This window comes from Salvelinus alpinus, chromosome 9 (assembly GCF_045679555.1).
Source record: "Salvelinus alpinus chromosome 9, SLU_Salpinus.1, whole genome shotgun sequence".
In the NCBI taxonomy this organism is placed as follows: domain Eukaryota; kingdom Metazoa; phylum Chordata; class Actinopteri; order Salmoniformes; family Salmonidae; genus Salvelinus; species Salvelinus alpinus.
This window is the reverse complement of record NC_092094.1, coordinates 47,115,736-47,137,165: the sequence shown is the minus strand read 5'-3', so window position 1 is coordinate 47,137,165 and position 21,430 is coordinate 47,115,736. Positions and strand designations below refer to the sequence as shown.

At 42.8% G+C, this 21,430-nt stretch overlaps 1 protein-coding gene and 1 pseudogene across 1 annotated transcript; one reads left to right on the top strand and one right to left on the bottom strand.

Annotated features, from left to right (window-relative positions):
* Window positions 1-50: 50 nt before the first annotated feature.
* On the bottom strand, window positions 51-10,584 carry LOC139530961 (ankyrin repeat and SOCS box protein 15-like; annotated as a pseudogene).
* Window positions 10,585-13,001: 2,417 nt separating this feature from the next.
* On the top strand, window positions 13,002-20,494 carry iqub (IQ motif and ubiquitin domain containing). Its single transcript, XM_071326442.1, has 12 exons — window positions 13,002-13,512; window positions 13,652-13,786; window positions 13,863-14,030; window positions 14,177-14,358; window positions 15,941-16,096; window positions 16,175-16,385; window positions 17,155-17,330; window positions 17,489-17,659; window positions 17,828-18,004; window positions 19,106-19,354; window positions 19,490-19,675; window positions 19,896-20,494. Exons 1-12 carry the CDS (start codon window positions 13,167-13,169, stop codon window positions 20,109-20,111), a joined length of 2,373 nt encoding a protein of 790 aa, XP_071182543.1. The 5' UTR covers window positions 13,002-13,166; the 3' UTR covers window positions 20,112-20,494.
* The last annotated feature ends 936 nt before the right edge of the window (window positions 20,495-21,430 follow it).

Genomic DNA, 21,430 nt, shown 5'->3' with positions numbered 1-21,430 from the left:
TATCTAGCTCTAGCCTATCAGAGGGCAAACTGGAGCTATCGTGCTTTTACCTACTCACCATTGTGAATAAGGATCTCTAGAACCTCTAAGTGGGCGTGCTCTGCTGCAATGGCCCTTGGAGTCACGCCATCTTGATCTATCTCAGAGACCTGGCCTCCATGTTCCAACAACAGCTCCATGATATGAGAGTAGCCTACCTTTGCCGCCTCGTGCAGGCCAGTCGACTGCTTCAGACCGACCTGCTCCACACAGGCTCCTCTCGTGATCAGGGCAGAAGCCATATCATACGACCCAAACCTAACAGCTGACCGGGAGAAATCACAACAACTGTTGAATATCAGGGGAACAATATGGTAGGAGTCATTTCAACAATAATACTTGTTGTGACAACAAGGATGCCATGGACACAGACTTTATACCTTTCACTATTACCGAGCAGTAGAGGGGATTCTTTCTTGCTGTTGGTGTTATGCGGAGACGCTCCATGTTCAAGTAGCATCTTCACATTGTCCACCAGACCAGCCATAGCTGCTAGAGTTAGCAGTGTTTCTCCCTCCATTGTCTTCTCCTCCAGGGACAACCTAAAAGACGCTGTTGGACACAACTCAAGAGATCAGGAACCAGTTCTAGCATGTCCAACAAAACAAAAGAAGTCATGTTTCACATAAATCCGTAAATATCCACATCCATGCCAGTTGATTTATAGGATATTCAGTACGTGTCCAGATATGCAGCCCATGATGTAATTGCTCTGTAATAGCCTACCACACAACACTATTTCCAGCATCTTCACCAGAGGTTGGACAGCTGCCGTGTGCAGAGGGTACCAGCCCCTGTCATCTGCCTCACTGAAGCCTTCTTGAAATTCTGACAGCTCTTGGAGGGAGAGAATGTCACCTGGGTGGAGAATGTACCAGAAAGAATGATGACTTTTCACAGGAGCATTAGTGTCTTATGATGAAGTATTAGCCATTCAATATCAGTCTACATTTTCCTAGCAGTTTTCTGTTGTCAAGTAATTGGACATGATTCATCTAAGCTACATAAAATTGTTTCGAGCCGGCCCAGCCCCCGAAACAGTAGTGGAGGTGATGATGATACACTCTCTCACCCTCTCTCTCCCATGACCAATGGGCTATGGCGCAAGCCAAGGGTTCCTTATCTCTCTCTCCCTCTCTTATCATGCCCAGATTATGAATGCTTTGTTAATGTCAGTATTGCATTGTAACTTATGTTCATGCCTTGTATAATGTAATCATTAATTTTCCAATGATATGAGATACTTGCATTTAGTATTCAATTCTGAGATATTTCTTCATAGCCTATTAATGAAAGTCATCAATAGTTCTGCTTGCATATTGCTAAATCATTGTTACGGAGTCAGATAAACAGTTTAATATACTTTGTCATTATTAATTACATAGTCCTATCACGGGTCGCATGTATGTATAACATAATATAAACTCAGCAAAAAAAATAAACGTCAATTCACTGTCAACTGCGTTTATTTTCAGCAAACTTAACATGTGTAAATATTTGTATGAACATAACAAGATTCAACAACTGAGACATAAACTGAACAAGTTCCACAGACATGTGACTAACAGAAATGGATTAATGTGTCCCTGAACAAAGGAGGGGTCAAAATCAAAAGTAACAGTCAGTATGTGGTGTGGCCACCAGCTGCATTAAGTACTGCAGTGCATCTCCTCCTCATGGACTGCACCAGATTTGCCAGTTCTTGCTGTGAGATGTTACCCCACTATTCCACCAAGGCACCTGCAAGTTCCCAGACATTTCTGGGGGGAATGGCCCTAGCCCTCACCCTCCGATCAAACAGGTCCCAGACGTGCTCAATAGGATTGAGATCCGGGGTCTTCTCTGGCCATGGCAGAACACTGACATTCCTGTCTTGCAGGAAATCACGCACAGAACGAGCAGTATGGCTGGTGGCATTGTCATGCTGGAGGGTCATGTCAGGATGAGCCTGCAGGAAGGGTACCACATGAGTGAGGAGGATGTCTTCCCTGTAACGCACAGCTTTGAGATGCCTGCAATGACAACAAGCTCAGTCCGATGATGCTGTGACACACCGCCCCAGACCATGACGGAGCCTCCACCTCCAAATCGATCCCGCTCCAGAGTACAGGCCTCGGTGTAACGCTCATTCCTTCAACGATAAACCAACCATCACCCCTGGTGAGACAAAACCGCGACTCGTCAGTGAAGAGCACTTTTTGCCAGTCCTGTCTGGTCCAGCGACGGTGGGTTTGTGCCCATTGGCGACGTTGTTGCCAGTGATGTCTGGTGATGACCTGCCTTACAACAGGCCTACAAGCCCTCAGTCCAGCCTCTCTCAGCCTATTGCGGACAGTCTGAGCACTGATGGAGGGATTGTGCGTTCCTGGTGTAACTCGGGCAGTTGTTGTTGTCATCCTGTACCTGTCTCGCAGGTGTGATGTTCGGATGTACCGATCCTGTGCAGGTGTTGTTACACGTGGTCTGCCACTGTAAGGACCATCAGCTGTCCATCCTGTCTCCCTGTAGCGCTGTCTTAGGCGTCTCACAGTAAGGACATTGCAATTTATTGCCAGAGCCACATCTGCAGTCCTCATGCCTCCTTGCAGCATGCCTAAGGCACGTTCACGCAGATGAGCAGGGACATTGGGCATCTTTCTTTTGGTGTTTTTCAGAGTCAGTAGAAAGGCCTCTTTAGTTTCCTAAGTTTTCATAACTGTGACCTTAATTGCCGTCTGTAAGCTGTTAGTGTCTTAACAACTGTTCCACAGGTGCATGGTCGTTATTTGTTTCTGGTTCATTGAACAAATCAAATCAAATGTTATTTGTCACATACACATGGTTAGCAGATGTTAATGCGAGTGTAGCTAAATGCTTGTGCTTCTAGTTCCGACCACGCAGTAATATCTAACAAGTAATCTAACCTAACAATTTCACAACAACTACCTTATAGTGTAAAGGAATGAATAAGAATATGTACATAAAAATATATGAATGCGTGATGGCCGAATGGCATAGGCAAGATGCAGTAGATGGGTTAGAGTACAGTATATACATATGAGATGAGTAATGTATGGTATGTAAACGTTATATAAAGTGGCATTGTTTAAAGTGGCTAGTGATACATTTATTACATCAAGATGGAAAGATGCAGGAGATGGTATAGAGTACAGTATATACATATGAGATGAGTAATGTAGGGTATGTAAACATTATATAAAGTGGCTAGTGATACATTTATTACATCCATTTTTCCATTATTAAAGTGGCTAGAGATGAGTCAGTATGTTGGCAGCAGCCACCCAATGTTAGTGATGGCTGTTTAACTTCTTATGGCTGCAGCCCGACACCGGTACACTTATGACAACATCCAGCTCAAGTGCAGGGCGCGAAATTCAAAATCTATTTTTAAAAAATATTTAACTTTCACACATTAACAAGTCCAATACAGCATATGAAAGGTACACATCTTGTGAATCAAGCCAACATGTCCGATTTTTAAAATGTTTTACAGGGAAGACAAAATATGTAAATCTATTAGCTAACCACGTTAGCAAAAGACACCACTTTTTTTACTCCATCAGTTTTTTACTCCATCAGTAGCTATCACAAATTCGACCAAATAAAGATATATATAGCCACTAACCAAGAAACAACTTCATAAGATGACAGTCTGATAACATATTTATTGTATAGCATATGTTTTTTTAGAAAAATGTGCATATTTCAGGTATAAATCATAAATTACATTTCAGCTACAATCAGAAATTGCACCGAAAGCAGCCATAACATTTACAGACACCAACGTCAAATACCTAATTACTCATCATAAAATATTTCTGAAAAATACATACTGTGCAGCAATTGAAAGACAGGCATCTTGTGATTCCAGACAATATTTCCGATTTATTAAATGTTTTACAGCGAAAACAAAATGTAGCGCTATATTAGCATAGCCACAATAGCCAGAAACACTTGGGCGCCCACGACCAGTTCACATGCACGACAGATATATGAAATAGCATCCCAAACTGGGTCCTACTTTTGCTGATCTTCCATCAGAATGTTGTACAATGGGTCCTTTGTCCAGAACAGTCGTTGTTTGGTATTAGAACGTCCTTTGTCCCTCTTGAATTAGCAAGCACACTAGCCAAGTGGCGCGAAGCTCTCCATCCTGAACAAAAGCAGACAACGCAACACGCCTAACGTCCCGAATAAATTTCAATAATCTAATAAAACTATATTGAAAAAACATACTTTACGATGATATTGTAACATGTATCAAATAAAATCAAAGCCGGAGATAGTATTCGCCTATAACGACGGCTTTCCAGAAGGCGATTCCAGGTCCAACTTCAGGTCCAACTTCGAAAAAACAGGAAATGGCGGACAAGTCACTCCAAGAGGATTTATTCCACTTCAGACCAAGATAATCCATTCATTTCTTCTCTCACTTCCTCTTGACATCTAGGGGAAGGTGTATGACGTGTATGTATACCAATACGTATCATGCCCATTTATAGGCAAGCCTTTGAACAGAGACCTCGATTTCAGAAATCTCACTTCCTGTCAGAAAGTGGGCTGCAGAAGGAGTTCTGTTTCACTCAGAGAAATAATTCAAACGGTTTTAGAAACTAGAGAGTGTTTTCTATGCAATAGTAATTATAATATGCATATTGTACGAGCAAGAATTGAGTACGAGGCCGTTTGAAATGGGCACATTTTTCCAAGTTAGTCAATACGCCCCCTGCAGCCATAAGAAGTAATAAAAGTGTTCATGTCATTTTGATCTCAACAATGACAGCATATAGCTAAATGCAAAAGTAGCCTAGGACATGGAGTATTTTCAGAAGTGTATTCGTATCATGCATTACCTCTCTAAAGATGATAATAATATTTGGGGCATGACTCTTGAATGCTCATCTGAATACTGTAATCAAGCAGTCGATCTTCGTCCATGTCGTCAGGATCCACAGCTTCAGAGGAAATAGCAATGTTAGCATGTGGCCTACTATCACCGTGCTCCCGACCTTTAGGTGTGCAAAGGTAATTGACTCCAGAAACATCTAAACGCAATTTTCTGTTTTATTATATATATTGTCCTATTCACCAGTCAGGCAGATTTCAGTTCTCACCTGTGAAATCTAGTTCTGTTGAAATCACGGGTCCCACCCGGTCCAGACAGAGAGATTGTAGAGTGTAATTTGTGCCTTGCCTGAACTGAATCCCCTCTCTACCAACACACACACACACACACACACACACACACACACACACACACACACACACACACACACACACACACACACACACACACACACACACACACACACACACACACACACACACACACACACACACACACACACACACAATGCTATTTTTAGGTGTCATCTGCTTCTGTTGAAGTCGTTTGTTTAGCATGCAGGCCATACCACAACATCCAAATGTTGTGTCTTATGTACACTCATTTTCCATAATGTCAACTGTAATAATTACAGAGATATTTATACGACCAGTGCAGAAAGAGACAGAAAGAGATGTTTTAATAACAGATGGCAAATATTAGCCTTGTCAGAAGAGAATTGTTCAGGGAAGATCCATTTTCTCTGGCAGACCATCAAAGGGGCTTGAAGAACTCCCTGCTGGGTAGTATTAACATGTGATTAAAATGTAGAAAGTCATCCAGTGTTGTTGATTTTCCGAGACGCAAAGATGATTCAAGACTATTGTGCTGAAACTGAATAGGATCTCTCAGAAGTTGCATCAGAACTGCTAGAGCTCCAGCATCAATTCCCTTTCAAAGGCTTTATCAAACATCCATACTTTACTTATTGTTTTTTGACTAATATGTTGCTCAAAAAGAGACAGGAGAAGACATTATCCAATCAAAGAATAAAACATGACTTTACAACGTGTAAAAACGTGCGAAACAGAAATGTATAATATACTCAACAATTCAAACATACTGTATACAAGCTGCATAGTCAGTAAGGTTGCATGGTTGGTAGTTCACAGTTGTCTCTTCTCCCTACATGGCAAACACTTTGGCAATACAGATCATTCATCAAGTAGCTCTTCAGTCTGGGAGGGAAAAGGTCACAGCTCATGAACATGGGCAGGGCCGGATTAAGAAATCATAGGCAACGGGGTTTTGGTCTTGAATTCAAACAAACAACAGCCCAGGCCAACGAAGCGACACACATATTGTACAATATTAGGAGGATATACATGTATATACAATACCAGTCAAAGGTTTGGACACACCTACTCATTCCAGGGTTTTTCTTTATTTTTACTATTTTCTACATTGTAGAATAATAGTGAAGACATCAAAACTATGAAATAACATATATTGAATCATGTAGTACCCAAAAAAGTGTTAAACAAATCAAAATCTATTTTATATTTGAGATTCTTCAAAGTAGCCACCCTTTGCCTTGATGACAGCTGTTAAGAAGCCTTTTGGACCTAGACTTGCCGCTCCGGTACGGCTAGGGTGGCTGGAGTCTTGGACAATTTTTAGGGCCTTCCTCTGACACCGCCTGGTGTAGAGGTCCTGGATGGCAGGAAGCTTGGCCCCAGTGATGTACTGGGCCGTATGCACTACCCTCTGTAGTGCCTTGAGGTCGGAGGCCGACCAGTTACCATACCAGACAATGATGCAACCAGTCAGGATGCTCTCGATGGTACAGCTATAGAACGTTTTGAGGATCTGAGGATCAATGACAAATCTTTTCAGTCCCCTGAGGGGAAATAGGCTTTGTCGTGCCCTCTTCACGACTGTCTTGGTGTGTTTGGACCATGATAGTTTGTTGGTGATGTGGACAACAAGGAACTTGAAGCTCTCAACCTGCTCCACTACAGCTCTGTCGATGAGAATGAGGGCGTGCTCGGTCCTCCTTTTCCTGTAGTCAACAATCATCACCTTTGTCTTGCTCACGTTGAGGGAGAGGTTGTTATCCTGGCACGGCACGGCCAGGTCTCTGACCTCCTGTCTACACTCATTGAGAGCGGGCTCCTGAGTACTCCTGTGGTTGGCTGTTGCAGTAAAAATTAGCTATCAACAGCAAGCTAGCTAAATAGGACAAATTAGCTAGTAAGTGCAAGCTAACTAGCTTAAGTCACATAAGTGTTTAATGCTTTTCGACTTGTCCCCAAACTAATATAATTGGTTCAGAGTTTATTTTGATATTTTAACCTGCGTATCGTGATCGCGTTTGGTGTGGGGGGACAAGATAAATTTATGCACGATAGCGCAGGATGGCGCACGTGCGCAACCGGTTTGGGTTCCGTAGGCCTAAACTTCAAAATCCAGAATGAGTATTTTATTTTATCTTTATTTTATCAGGAAGTCATACTGAGACCAATGTCTCTTTTATAGATGTGTCCTAAATTACATAAATTACAAAAAATACACATCAGAATATGACTACAAAATGCAAGCAGAAAGAAAAACACAGTCATAAAAAACAAACACGTTCATCAGTAATAAGGTCCTCAATCAGCTTTCTGAATCACCCTAGAGGCACCAGAACATCAAATTTAAGAACATTTTGAAGATTGTTCCACAAATAAGGTGCAAGAAAACTAAACGTTGATTTACGTAACTCAGTACAGACCAAAGGAGTTTGGTATATAATATATACTGTATATATTTCCTTATTTTTTTGCTGCCTCTTGGGCTGCCCAGGGGCTTCAGCCCCAGTAAGCCCCTGCATTAATCTGACCCCGATCATGTGGTCATTCAGTCTTTTCAAGGTCAGCTGCTTCCTGATCTCCAGTCAGCACAGGTGCTTGAGTGATCGGGTTTCCCTCGGTGAAAGGGAATAAACAGAAAAGTAAACATTTTGAATGTGATATACTCCATGTAAATGGTGCATTTGGAATAGTAAAAGCATTGTATTTGAACATATAGTCTTGCCAGTATATAATCTTACCCAGAATGTCACATATGTCAGGCCATTCTTTCTGCTCCTCCAGAGTGAGTTTGAATTGTGAAGAGATATGCACATGACTAACATAATGCAGAAGAATGCGCACCACACACCCAGACAGGTGCATGAGGCAGGAGAGACTCATGAATTCACAAAACTGCATAAAGGATAGACAAGATTGGAAACTATTTTGTTTGTCACTCAGTCGAGAGAAGCTTAATAAACATCCCACAATGGAAATAATGAAAAAAAGGTTGACAACTCACTGGAATTCCTTCTTCCTCTACACATTTCATACTCAAGCTGTCGTCATGGTTACAAGTGAAGCACCTTTCAACGTCATAGCCATTGTTGAGCAGAAGACACATCATCTCGTCCTGCAGGCAGTAATGCAGAGTCGGGGGAAGCACTGTGTTACTGACCACTGTGAAATAACAATTGACGTCTGCCTGTCTGGCCAGAAGCAGCTTCACAATTGCATACCTCCCAGCTCTCACCGCCACCAGGAGGCAGCATAGAGGGTCCAGTTCAAGTTTGGCTCCTGCGTTCAACAGCATTTCGACACATGGGATGTCCCTAGAGACAGCAAAGTATAATGTGCTTCTTCTCATGTCCATGTACTTGTCTGAGAGGCGTGGCGTCAGGAGGACGTTGACGTACAAAGCCATTTTCTATGAGTAGTTCCATACAATCAGAATGGTTGCTATCAACTGCAGAGTGAATCGGGCTTTGGCCAGTGAGTTTGATAGCAGTGAGAAATAAAAAAGGTTTGGTGGAGATGGACATGTCATTCAACACCTGTGAGGCCTGGCCGAATGTCTATGAACTGTGTTACGGCAGATCTTGCCTTTACTCACTCATAGTGACCCTCATGTGCTGCCTTGTGGATTGGGAGTTGTCCATTCAAATAGGGTAGATTAGGGTCGGCTCCATTTTTTAAGAGAAGTTTGATACAGTCTGGGTTTCCTGTACCAACTGCATCCGTCAGAACACTCTTCCCATTTAAAGCCTGGGAATTGACTCTGTTTCCTTATATGACATGTAAAAACAAAGTCACACCAGCTGAGAGAATACAGTACATGAGACAAGTTTACAAGTAAGACCTCTGTAAATTCACAGAACCTATGACTAGATAGATACATTAACATTCCGAGCTGATTTTACCTCACTGGTTACATACCATAGTGAAGAACAATGTCTAGTATGTGGACATGGCAACACCCAACGGGGTCACACCCCAGTGATCTTTCTAGTTAACCGGACCTCCTTAGCAACACCATCATGACCTCAGAGCAGCCCACCGTGGCTGCTTCCTGCATGAAGGTCCCCTTCTTCTGACAGATCTGCTCCACCCAGGCTCCTCTAGCAATCAAAGAATAGGCCATTTCATATGACCTAGCCCTAATGGCTTCAGCTAGGAGAATGAAGCTATGCAGCTCAGTGGTTTAAAAAAACTGTAAACAATTGTGTTGTTTAATCACATTGATCATGACACTGTTACCAAATCACCTTAAAACAAATAGGTGTTTTAAGGTGATTTGGTAACAGTGTCATGATCAATGTGATTAAATAACACAATTGTTTACAGTTTATGTGTGTCATTTTCCTTGGATTGCAGTACACCAATTTTACCCAGCAGTAGTGGGTAGTCATTTCTGTGTTGGTGTTGTGTGGAGAAGCTCTCATGCTCCAGCAGAGTCTTCACATTCTCCACCAGATCGGCTTTAGCTGCCAGAGTCAGTGGCGTCTCTCCCCTCATTGCTGTTCTCTCCTCCAGCGTTAGCCCATGTGAAGCTACTAGAACAATTCAAAAGGTCACGGCAGAAATTCCTGGGCTTAATGTCTGACCAACCATTATGATGCAAGGGTGCCATCCTGACTGGCAAATGTCTATTGACATCTAGATTGGTCGAGCCAGACAGGGGAGGGGCTCAATCTGGATGGAATCCAGGCTACCAAGTTGGGTAGTTATTTTAATGTATGGAACAAACTGCAGGGCTTTGTTGACATAAACAAAGTATAGTACCTTGTTGGTACTATAAAGAGTTTTTGTACTTACTGCATTTAAATCAATTGGAACTACCTGGTGCCAGTGTATAACTATGAGACAATTATCATGGGCTGTTTATCATAAATATGGCACACTTGCATATGTCCTCATTGTGTGTTTTAAGCCTGCTCTCAGTTATGTTTGGCTTGAATCCCACTATTCATGTCATCAGAGATCAAGCTCATAGATGCAATGGATTATTCCCTTTTGTGGCGTGTGTGTGTGTCCGTGCAGACAACAGGCCTCTAAAGTGCAGTATCTTATAAATTGCTATGAGCTCTTGTGTCTAACCACCTAGCAGTGGGTACTTGGTTCTGAAGTGTGGATATCCCAGTAGTAGAGGCAGCCGGCCACAATAGAGCTGTTAGATTACCATGGCTTTTGAGGAGCCATCATTGGTATTTGGTGTTTTATTAGGATCCCCATCAGATGTTGCGAAAACATCAGCTACTGTTCCTGGGGTTTACACAAAACTCGAAACATGACATATTACAGAACACAGCTCAAGGACAGACAGAACTCCATACATCTTTTAAATCGTGTCGCGTACTCCAGACTCAGATCACCCATCAGACCCATTCAAACTCCTAGCTTTATAACAGTATTCTACAATAACAAATACCTTAGTAGAGCTGTCAAATCTGACCAGACCAGTCCAAAGTTTATACTGTTTACATTAACAATATTGACTTGTCTGTAAAAAATTGTAACCTGCACTTGTATGCCGATGATACTGTTGTGTATGTTATTGCCCCCACAGTTGACCAGGCACTATCTGTCTTCATTGTATTACAAAAAAACTTTGTTGACTTTAAATTAATACTGAATGCAGGTAAAACTAAGTATATGTTCTCTAGAGCGCATAAAAATAAGTCTGATAATTTAAGCATATGCACTTTGGATTGTGTCCATATTGATCGTGTCCGTGCTTACAAATGAATGAAATGAAAAAAAGCTGTCTTTTAAAAAGCATATTGATGAGTTAGTTAAGAAGCTGAGAATAAAAATGAGCTTCTTCTACAGAAATAGGTCCTGCCTCTCACTAAATAGTAGAAAGCAGATTATTCAGTTGACGTTCCTATTGGTCCTAAACTATGGAGACATCATCTATATGAACGCAGCTTACACTTCATTAAAGCCACTAGATGGAGTTTATCATAGCGCACTGCGCTTTATTACGGGCGTCAATTTTAGAACTCATCACTGCATTCTCTACCAGAAGGTTGGTTGGCCCTCTTTGATGTCACATAGATTGATACTTTGCTATGTTTTCATTTATAAAGCCATTTTACAAAAAGTATCACTGTACATAACATCATTATTAAACTTTAGACATACGAGTTACCACACCTGGTCTCAGGTATAGTTAACTCTGGAAACTCCTTTGGTCTGTACTGAGTTACGTAAATCAGTGTTTAGTTTTCTTGCACCTTATTTGTGGAACAATCTTCAAAATGTTCTTAAATGTGATGTTCTGGTGCCTCTAGGTTCTGGTGCCTCTAGGGCTGATTGAGGACCTTATTACTGATGAACGTGTTTGTTTTTTATGACTGTGTTTTTCTTTCTGCTTGCATTTTGTAGTCATATTCTGATGTGTATTTTCTGTAATGTATGTAATTTAGGACACATCTATAAAAGAGACATTGGTCTCAGTATGACTCCCTGATAAAATAAAGATAAAATAAAATACTCATTCTGGATTTTGAAGTTTAGGCCTACGGAACCCAAACCGGTTGCGTGCGTGCGCCATCCTGCGCTATCGTGCATAAATGTATCTTGTCCCCCCACACCAAACGCGATCACGATACGCAGGTTAAAATATCAAAACAAACTCTGAACCAATTATATTAATTTGGGGACAAGTCGAAAAGCATTAAACACTTATGGGACTTTAGCTAGTTAGCTTGCACTTACTAGCTAATTTGTCCTATTTAGCTAGCTTGCTGTTGCTAGCTAATTTGTCCTTGGATATAAACATTGAGTTGTTATTTTACCTGAAATGCAGAAGGTCCTCTACTCCGCCAATTAATCCACACATAAAATGGCCAACCGAATCGTTTCTAGTCATCTCTCTTCCTTCCAGGCTTTTTCTTCTCTTGACTTTATATTGCGATTGGCAACTTCCATAAATTAGGTGCATTACCACCACTGACCTCGTTCGTTCGTTCGTCTTTCAGTCACCTACGTGGGTATAACCAATGAGGAGATGGCAGGTGGGTACCTGCTTCTATAAACCAATGAGGAGATGGGAGAGGCAGGACTTGCAGTGCGATCTGCATCAGAAATAGAACTGATTTCTATTTTAGCCCTTCGCAACGCAGACGCTCGTTGGTGCGCGCGAGCAGTGTAGGTGCAATAATTGAATAACATAGATTTCTACATTTATTTTGCAACGATCACACACGCGACGCGAGCGGTGTGGTCAGCCTGTATATCACACACTGGGCTCTAATTTGCGACCATCTTGGTTCCATATGCTCCTAAATATTTTAGCTTGGAGGATAGTGGAAGTGGATAGAGTTATACAGATGAAAAAATGTAGGCTTTTATAATAAGCTTCAATTGGTTTGTTTTTTGCAACTAATTTGCCAATCTCATCATGTTTTGTGTCATACCCCCACTGTAATTGATCCCTGAACTAGGAGGCCATTTTGAAATATATAAAAGCCTCCTTAATTTATCTCTCTGAAAACTTTAATAAAGGCCAAATAATTTATCACATGTGTGGTCAACTTTATAAATGCTTGGCAAGATAAACATTGTGTAGTGCTACCTGATAACTACCACACTACTACCAATTATAAATATACTGCTACCATTCATTTGAAATGAATTAACGTTCAAAGATTGTAATGCTGATTTCGCAAGGGATGGTCCCCACTTGGACTCTGGTAACTTTTGTGGGCAGAGACATTTCATTGGTTACATTTTAACAGAGATCACATGGACGTTACCATGGCAGCGACCAAGCGCTTGCTGCACAAACAGCAGTAGGTTGCAGTTGAAAATACACAGGAAAATAAAAGCTAGCGTGCTTCTATCCAGCTTGCTTATCGACATTTTGAGAGTAACTGGCAACAAAAATAAAGTAAATTCAAAATCCACTCACTTTTACTGACGCTTAAAAACGTTTTTTTCCTACGGCTAACTAGCTACCTGTCATGTCCGAAGAAGACGCAGAAACGTCTGGGCTCAACCGCAATGCTGATGAACAAAATGTGAAAAAAGAGGGGAAAGGTCCTGAAGCAGAATTAGACGAATCTCAGGTTGAAAGCAACACCACTGAACACCCGCCTCCAGATGTACAAGATAGCGATGTTGGAGTAAAGACTGAAACTGGCGAGCTGGTTGGGGAAACGGTGCACAAGTCAACTTTTTTGACATCAGGTGAGGAGGACACAGTAGAGGCGACAGCTCAAGCGGACCTTCCCGAGGACAGCAGGCAAGATGGAGCATCACCAAAGAAAACAACCTTTTCTAATGAAGTTGGGAACTCAACAGCCACTGGTAAGAAAGAGGATTTACAAAGTATCACAATAATAATAGACCACAATAATTTCATGATAGGAAGGGCATTTGTCTGCTTTATCATGTTTCTCTCAATCATATTCTGTGTTGGACATGTTCTTTATCTTCTCTATTGTAGTGAAGATCATGCTGATGCCGGAGGGACACATGATGACAATGGCCTTTGCAATTGGGCTGACCGTCAAGGAGTTGAAGTATCACTTCGCAAATGAGCTGAAAGTGCCATCAGAAGTCATACAGATTTCTCAGAGTGGTAAGCCTTTCAACTAACTGTTAAGGCCTTGACTTTCTTTGTTTATGCATTATGATTTAGGTCTTTGTCCATCCAGGCAGGATGGTAGAGGACCATAGGACCCTGATAGAGCTGGGAGTGCAGCCTCATGGCACCATCCAGTTGGAGATGACCTCGTCTGACCCTGAAAACCACCCCATCCGTCCTGTCAAGCCCCAGCAGGACTACAACATGCCTGACGTAATCACTGTCCGTGTCCAGACAGGTATTTTTTTACTAGTCTTTCTCTACCAGTCTTCTAGGAGACAATACCATACTTTTGCAGGGCCAGCTTTCATGGATGATAGTCATATGCGTTGCATCCTTTATCTGTATATTTCTGTCTCCCCCCTTGCTCTCCCGCTCTCCCAGACCCAGAGACAGAGACATTCCAGGATGTGGTGGTGGAGATTGAGAGGGCCACCCATAGGAAGGCTTTCCTGGGAGGCTACAGACACAAGGCCACAGAGACCGAGTACCATCATGCAGCTGTACAGACCATAGCTAAGAGGAAACCCATTAGGGGGGTGGGGACCTTCAGCCGCGATACACAGGTACACACACACACACTATTGGTGAGCGATTAACTGACATTTGTTATATTTCATTTTTTAAACAACTAATTGACTGATGTCGGTTCAATTCCATTTAGTTCAGTTTTTTTCTGTGCGCTCAATGCGCAGTTTCCTTAGATATACACTACATGACCAAAAACATTTCTGTATGGACCTTGCTTTGTGCAAGGGGGCATTGTCATGCTGAAACAGTAAAGAGCCTTCCCCAAACTGTTGCCACAAATTTGGAAGCACAGAATCGTCTGGAATGTCATTGTATGCTGTAGCATTAAGATTTCCCTTCACTGGAACTAAGGTGCCTAGACAGAACCATGAAAAACAGCCCCAGACCATTATTCCTCCTCCACCAAACTTTACAGTTGGCACTATGCCATTCGGACAGGTAGCGTTTTCCTGGCATCCGACAAACCCAGATTCGTCTGTTGGACTGCCAGATGGTGAAGCATGATTCATCACTCCGGTGATTGCGTTTCCACTTCTCCAGAGTTCAATGGCGGCGAGCTTTACACCATTCCAGCCGACGCTTGACATTGCGCATGGTGATCTTAGACTGGCCATGGAAACCCATTTCATGAAGCTCCCAACAAACAGTTATTGTGCTGATGTTGCTTCCAGAGGCAGTTTGGAACTCTGTAGTGAGTGTTGCAACCGAGGACAGACGATTTCTATGAGCTATGCGCTTCAGCACTTCTGTGAGCTTGTGTGGCTTACTACTTTGCCGCTGAGCCATTGTTGCTCCTAGAAGTTTCCAATTCACTATAACAGCACTTACAGTTTACCGGGGCAGCTCTAGCAGGGCAGAAATTTGACCAACTGGCTTGTTGGAAAGGTGGCATCCTATGAAGGTGCCACATTGAAAGTGACTGAGTTCTTCAGTAAGGCCATTCTACTGCCAATGTTTGTCTATGGCGATTGCATGGCTGTGTGCTCGATTTTATACACCTGTCAGCAACAGGTGTAACTGAAATAGCCGAATCCACTAATTTGAAGGGATGTCCACATACTTTTGTATATATAATGTAAATCAGATCAAGCCTGAACTGTGCAATGTAGTAGGGTGTTGTAGTTTCCAACAGGCCAATATTCTACATAGTTTAGCACAGAAAACGTGGTAACTAACAATGACCATAATCCATTGCGTGCCTACTTGTCCGTTCTGTGTGGGGCAGGCACAGAGAGGAGCGATCGAGAGGGATAGAAAGCAGTTGCTTCGTGGGGTATCTCTACCTAAAAATACATTATCTAAGTGATTGATAGTTGGTATCGTAAATTGTGATTTTTGTCAGACAGCATAGGCAGCAGCTCTATAGAAATGACATGATGTCTTGGAATAAAATAATAGTCACCAAATAAAACAAATGTTATATCCACAACAACTGAAATATTTAATTAAAGTAAAGTAATGTGAATAAATGTTGCCGTTACAGCATTCAACCCACATAAGGCATAGGGCATTTAATGTGTAAAAAGTTTGAAGTTTGAAACCAAAATCTTTTTCAAACATTATTTTTTGCACCTGGAGCTGCATAAGGTATGCGAACAACCAAATGTTCTCCTTCAGACAGTGACGGTGAAGAGCCAATCCCAGCAGTGCACCAACAGCACATCCACCCAGATGACCAAGATCGGCTGCTATGTGTCCAACATGGAGGACAAGCTCATCTCCCCTGGCTCCTACATCACCGCCGCCCAGTACCATGGCAAGAGACTGAGAGCTGTACGTCCTCTGAACTATACATAGACAGACAGACCTGCCTTTGTATCTCTGTGCTCACACCTTTACCCCCACCTATAGGTGATCACTCTGCAGATGTACACGCGGCGCTGGCAGGCCAAACGGATGACGGACCAGCTGAGGCAGGACAGGGAGCTGCGTCTGACCTGGTTGGAGAGAGAGGGGAGGAGGAAGAGGGAGGAGAAAGAGGAGCAGATCAAGGCTGAGTACCACAGGAGGATGAACCCCCAGTGCAGGGACGACTTCGCCCTGCTCTACAGTGCCCTGGAGAGTAAGCAGGGACCCTTTGCTGCTCATATGTGTGTGTGTGTGTGTGTGTGTGTCACAGGAGGTTGGTGGCACCTTATTGGAGAGGACAGACTTGTGGTAATGACTGGTGCGGAATAGGTGAAATGGCATCAAATACATGGTTTCCATGTGTTTGATACCATTCCATTCGCCCCGTTCCAGCCATTATTATGAGCTGTCCTCACCTCAGCACCCTCCACTGGTGTGTGTTTGTGTGTGCGTGAGTGGACGTGTTTAACTATTCTTGTGGGGACCAGAAGAATCGTAAAAAAACTAACATTTTACCAACTGGGGACATTTTGTTAGTCCTCACGAGGTCAAATGCAATTTCTAGGGGGTTAAGGTTAGAATTCAAATTATGTTAAGGGTTAGGTTTTGGGGTTGTGTGTAACCTTTATTTAACTAGGCAAGTCAGTTAAGAACAAATTCTTATATACAATGATGGCCTACCCTGGCTAAATCCGGACGACGCCTTGCCAATTGTGCGCCGCCATATGGGACTCCCAATCACGGCCAGATGTGATACAGCCTGGAATCGAACCAGGGACTGTAGTGACGCCTCTTGCACTGAGATGCAGTGCCTTAGACCACTGCACCAATCGGGTTAAGGTTAGGGTTATTGTACGGGTTAGGGGAAATAGGTTTTTGAATGGGACTGAATTGTGTGTCTCCACAAGGTTAGCTGTACAAGACTGTGTGTGTGTGTGTGTGTGTGTGTGTGTGTTTAAATCCTCTGTATGTGTTTGTAACAGAGTGGAGGAGAGAGGAGGTAGAGCACATCGATGCCACTCTGGATGGTGCTGAGAGGAAGGCTGCTCTGTGTGCGCTACTGGAGCAGGAGAGCCAGCTCATTGCCTCCATCGGACGCCATCGCATCGCCGCCGGAGAGAGGAATTACGACAAGGCCGTGCAGGCCTTCCTTGAGAAGGTCAAAGGTCCCCTCTATTCTCTCCCACTGCTCTGGGATATGTGCAGTGTCCCATTAATTCTCTCCCAGAGTTTTCCATAGCATTGTATAGGCAATGCAGGCCCTCAGTTTCAATTAAAACATTTGACCAAACATTATATTATTTTTGTATTTGCCAGTGTGCTGCCCCTAAGAGGTGGCGTGCATTCGATGGGAAGATGACCCAGGTGGACACCCAGTACACCATCAGAGCCAAGGAGCTGAAAGACCTGTACTCCAGCATCAACCTGCACTACCTCAACCAGGAGGAGAGGCTTGACGTGCTGCTCACACTCAAACACACCGTCAAGGTGGGAACACTTACCCTCAACCCATACTGACTGAAAAGATATATTAATCTTGAGTTGTTTTTAGATATGAAATATACATACCGATTGATTGTGAATTGACAATTGGCCATTGTTTTCTATGAGGATTTTGTGAATTGTGAATCATAAAAATGCTTCATAATTGTACAGGAGCACGACTGCAAGCTGACCCAGAACATTGTGGAGTTGATTGACAGGGAGGCGGACCTCCTGATGAGGGGGGTAAAGGAGACCAATCTGGAGGGGCTGAGGAAGAGAATCTCCACCCTCTTCCTCCAGTACATCAAAAACCCCACCTTTAACCCTGAGGTGGCCAAACTGCTCAAGGTACATTACATGGCCAGAAGTATGTGGACACCTGTATGTGAACATCTCATTCCAAAATCATGGGCATTAATATGAAGTTGGTCCCCCCTTTGATAAACAGCCTCCACTCTTCTGGGAAGGCGTTCCACTAGATGTCGGATCATTACTGCGGGGACTTACTTCCATTCAGCCACAAGAGCATTAGTGAGGTCGGCACTGATGTTGGGCGATTAGGCCTGGCTCGCAGTCGACGTTCCAATTCATCCTAAAGGTGTTCGATGGGGTTGAGGTCAGGGCTCTGTGCAGGCCAGTCAAGTTCTTCCACACCTATCGACAAACCATTTCTGTATGGACCTCGCTTTGTGCACGGGCATTGTCATGCTGAAACAGGAAAGGGCCTTCCCCAAACTGTTGCCACAAAGTTGGAAGTGCAGAATCGTCTAGAATGTCATTGTATGCTTTAGCGTTATGGCTGCTCGGCCATAGAAACCGATTTCATGAAGCTCCCGACTAACAGTTATTGTGATGACGTTGCTTCCAGAGGCAGTTTGGAACTTGGTAGTGAGTGTCAGCACTCGGCGGTCCTGTTCTGTGAGCTTGTGTGGCCTACCACTTCGCGGCTGAGCCGTTGTTCCTTCTAGGCGTTTCCACTTCACAATAACAGCACTTACAGGTTGCCGGGGCAGCTCTAGCAGGGCAGAAATTTGGTGAACTGGCATGTTGGAAAGGTTGCATCTGATGACGGTGCCATGTTGAAAATCACTGAGCTCTTTAGTATACATACACCTGTCAGCAACGGTGTGGCTGAAATAGCCGAATCCACACATTTGAAGTGGTGTCCATATACTTTTGTATATCGAGTGTATATATCTGAGACCGTATGGTGTATAGGTGTTATATGGTGTATTTTCTTGTCAATAAAATATAATTATTGAACCTTCCCACTGGGCACAGACGTGAATTCAACATCTATTCCACATTGGTTCAACATAATTTCATTGAAATGACATGGAAACAACGGTGATTCAACCAGTGCGCCCAGTGGGTTCAATTAGGCCAATTAAGAAAACGGTATTATTCTGACCCTCACCCTCCTCTCCATCCCCCTCCTTCCTCCTTCAGGTCCCCCAAGACCCAGCCCAGTTGAGGAAGAACATCTACTTCTGCCGTGGCTGCAGCCGCTACCTGCTGTCCACTGACTTTACACTTATGGCCAATGCTCGCCTGGTAGGCAAGTGTCGTAGCTGTTCGGAGCTGGACAACGAGGCTCGCCGCCGCGAGGACTTCTCCCACTACAAGACCATCCTCAGGAGGCTCCGCAAGACTGAGGCCCAGAGGAACAAAGAGGCCAAGATTACCTACCTGCTGCAGGTGTGTGTGTGTGTGTGTGTGTGTGTGTGTGTGTGTGTGTGTGTGTGTGTGTGTGTGTGTGTGTGTGTGTGTGTGTGTGTGTGTGTGTGTGTGTGTGTGTGTGTGTGTCTGATTGTGGTCGTGTGTATCTTACAGGAGCAGGACCTGCGGTACCTGGTAGATGTAGTGTGGGGGGCCCAGTCGGCCCTCAGTGCGTGGAGCGACATGTATGACCTGGTAATGGTGAGGTGGGATTGCCAGTGGGAGTGGAGTCCCTGGAACTGCATCCTGCTCACCAAGGGAGAAGCTGCTACTCACATCAAAATGGAGAACATTGAGAAGGTAAACACACACACCCGCACACTTGAGGGTTTAAAATGAATTGCCTAGTTTCTCCAGCAGATTTTGTTTTAACTAAGTAAACATAACCTATATTAAGATATAGTATTGGAGTACCAGAGAGAGAAAAATCAGTCTAGGCAATATAATGTCATAGCTTATGATACCACTAGCTAGATGGGAGAAAAAGTCTAAAGTATCAACCCCTGTTGACCATGGACAGGCCTATGGAGTGGTGTTCATTCGGAATGTCAAACACAAACACACAGTGGCAAAGAAATACTTCTCCAAGATCCCCGTCATGGCCAAATACCTCCAGGAAGTGGACTTGCAATCAGCCGCCCACGGCAACCTGTTAGTCGCCAAGCCCATCAACACGGTGACAGCCAGGATCCTGACTACCACCCCACAAGCCGCTGGTGGCAAGGCCACGCAGTGAAGCCCTGTTCCTCCCTCTTCCCATCTCTCAGTCTGTCCCCCTTTCCCCTCTTCCTCACCGTCTCTCTTGTATGTCAAATAAAAATAGTGTATTTGATTATCATTGAACTGGTTTGGCTTATGCAACTTTGAAATGGATGTCTAATTTCATGATAGAAGTGATGATATTAAATAAATACTGTAAAATACAATCTGAATGTATCTTTGTGTGCAAAATCTCGTAAGATCTTGACTCATGATCTTGGTAAGAAGCTGGTACATACCTCAGTGCTAGATACAACAGTGTTACACTGGAAAACCATAAGATCCTAAAAAGGATCTTGGGTAAAGATTTTTACCAGCAATTCAGAATGTTCAAAATCCAATGTGATAGTGTACTATACCCACCTTACCAAACTGCTCACTTTCATGTGTGATAAACTGATCTTCTGGTCTGATTAATAAATCCAGAAATTCATAAAGGACTATTTATTACATTGTTTTTACATCACATTGAAAATGTAAAACCTTTGTGTTCATGTCTGTCCGTAATAAGTTATTGAGCCACATTTCTTATCTGTTATCCAAATGATTAACAGTCAGGTGGCATAGGGTCATTCTCAGTGCTTTGTACTGTATGGTCAAAGACTACTAGCCTGATCTACATGTAAGTTCGCGAGATCAGGATGGTCGTACCAGGCTAAAATACTACAGTAGCAAAAAGACAATGTTCTCAGTACATACAGTGAGGTCCAAAATGATTGGCACCCTTGATAAAGATGAGCAAAAAATACAAAAATAAATAATACAAATACTGAGCTATATTGTATGCTCAAAACAATGGGGAAATTATGTTGTTTTATACTAGGATCAGACGTCAGCTCAACGTCTAGTTTTGGTTGAGTTGTAAAATAATGTGAATTCAACAAAACATTTCACATTTGATTTAGGTAAAAAATTGGGTGAAAAAAATACTAAATTCTCTTATGTTGATGACTTTTTGCAAATCCAATCAGTTTTCCACATTGATTCAACGTATTCACATTGCATTTATTTAAAAAAAATTATGACATGGAAAAAACATTGATCCATCCAGTTTTTGCCCAGTGGGATGTGGTGAATATGCTAAACTCTTAATAGAAAACTTCAAACTGGTAACACTTGTAACGCAGCAAGTCTTATATTCAAAACCTTTTATTGTGCATTCATTTGGTTTGAATACATCTTTCACCACACAACCATTGATCCTAAATATATAATTTTGATGTGAAATACCATGAGAACATTGATATAATCACCAAAATATAATGACAACCAGTTAATCCAATAGCAAAAAAATGC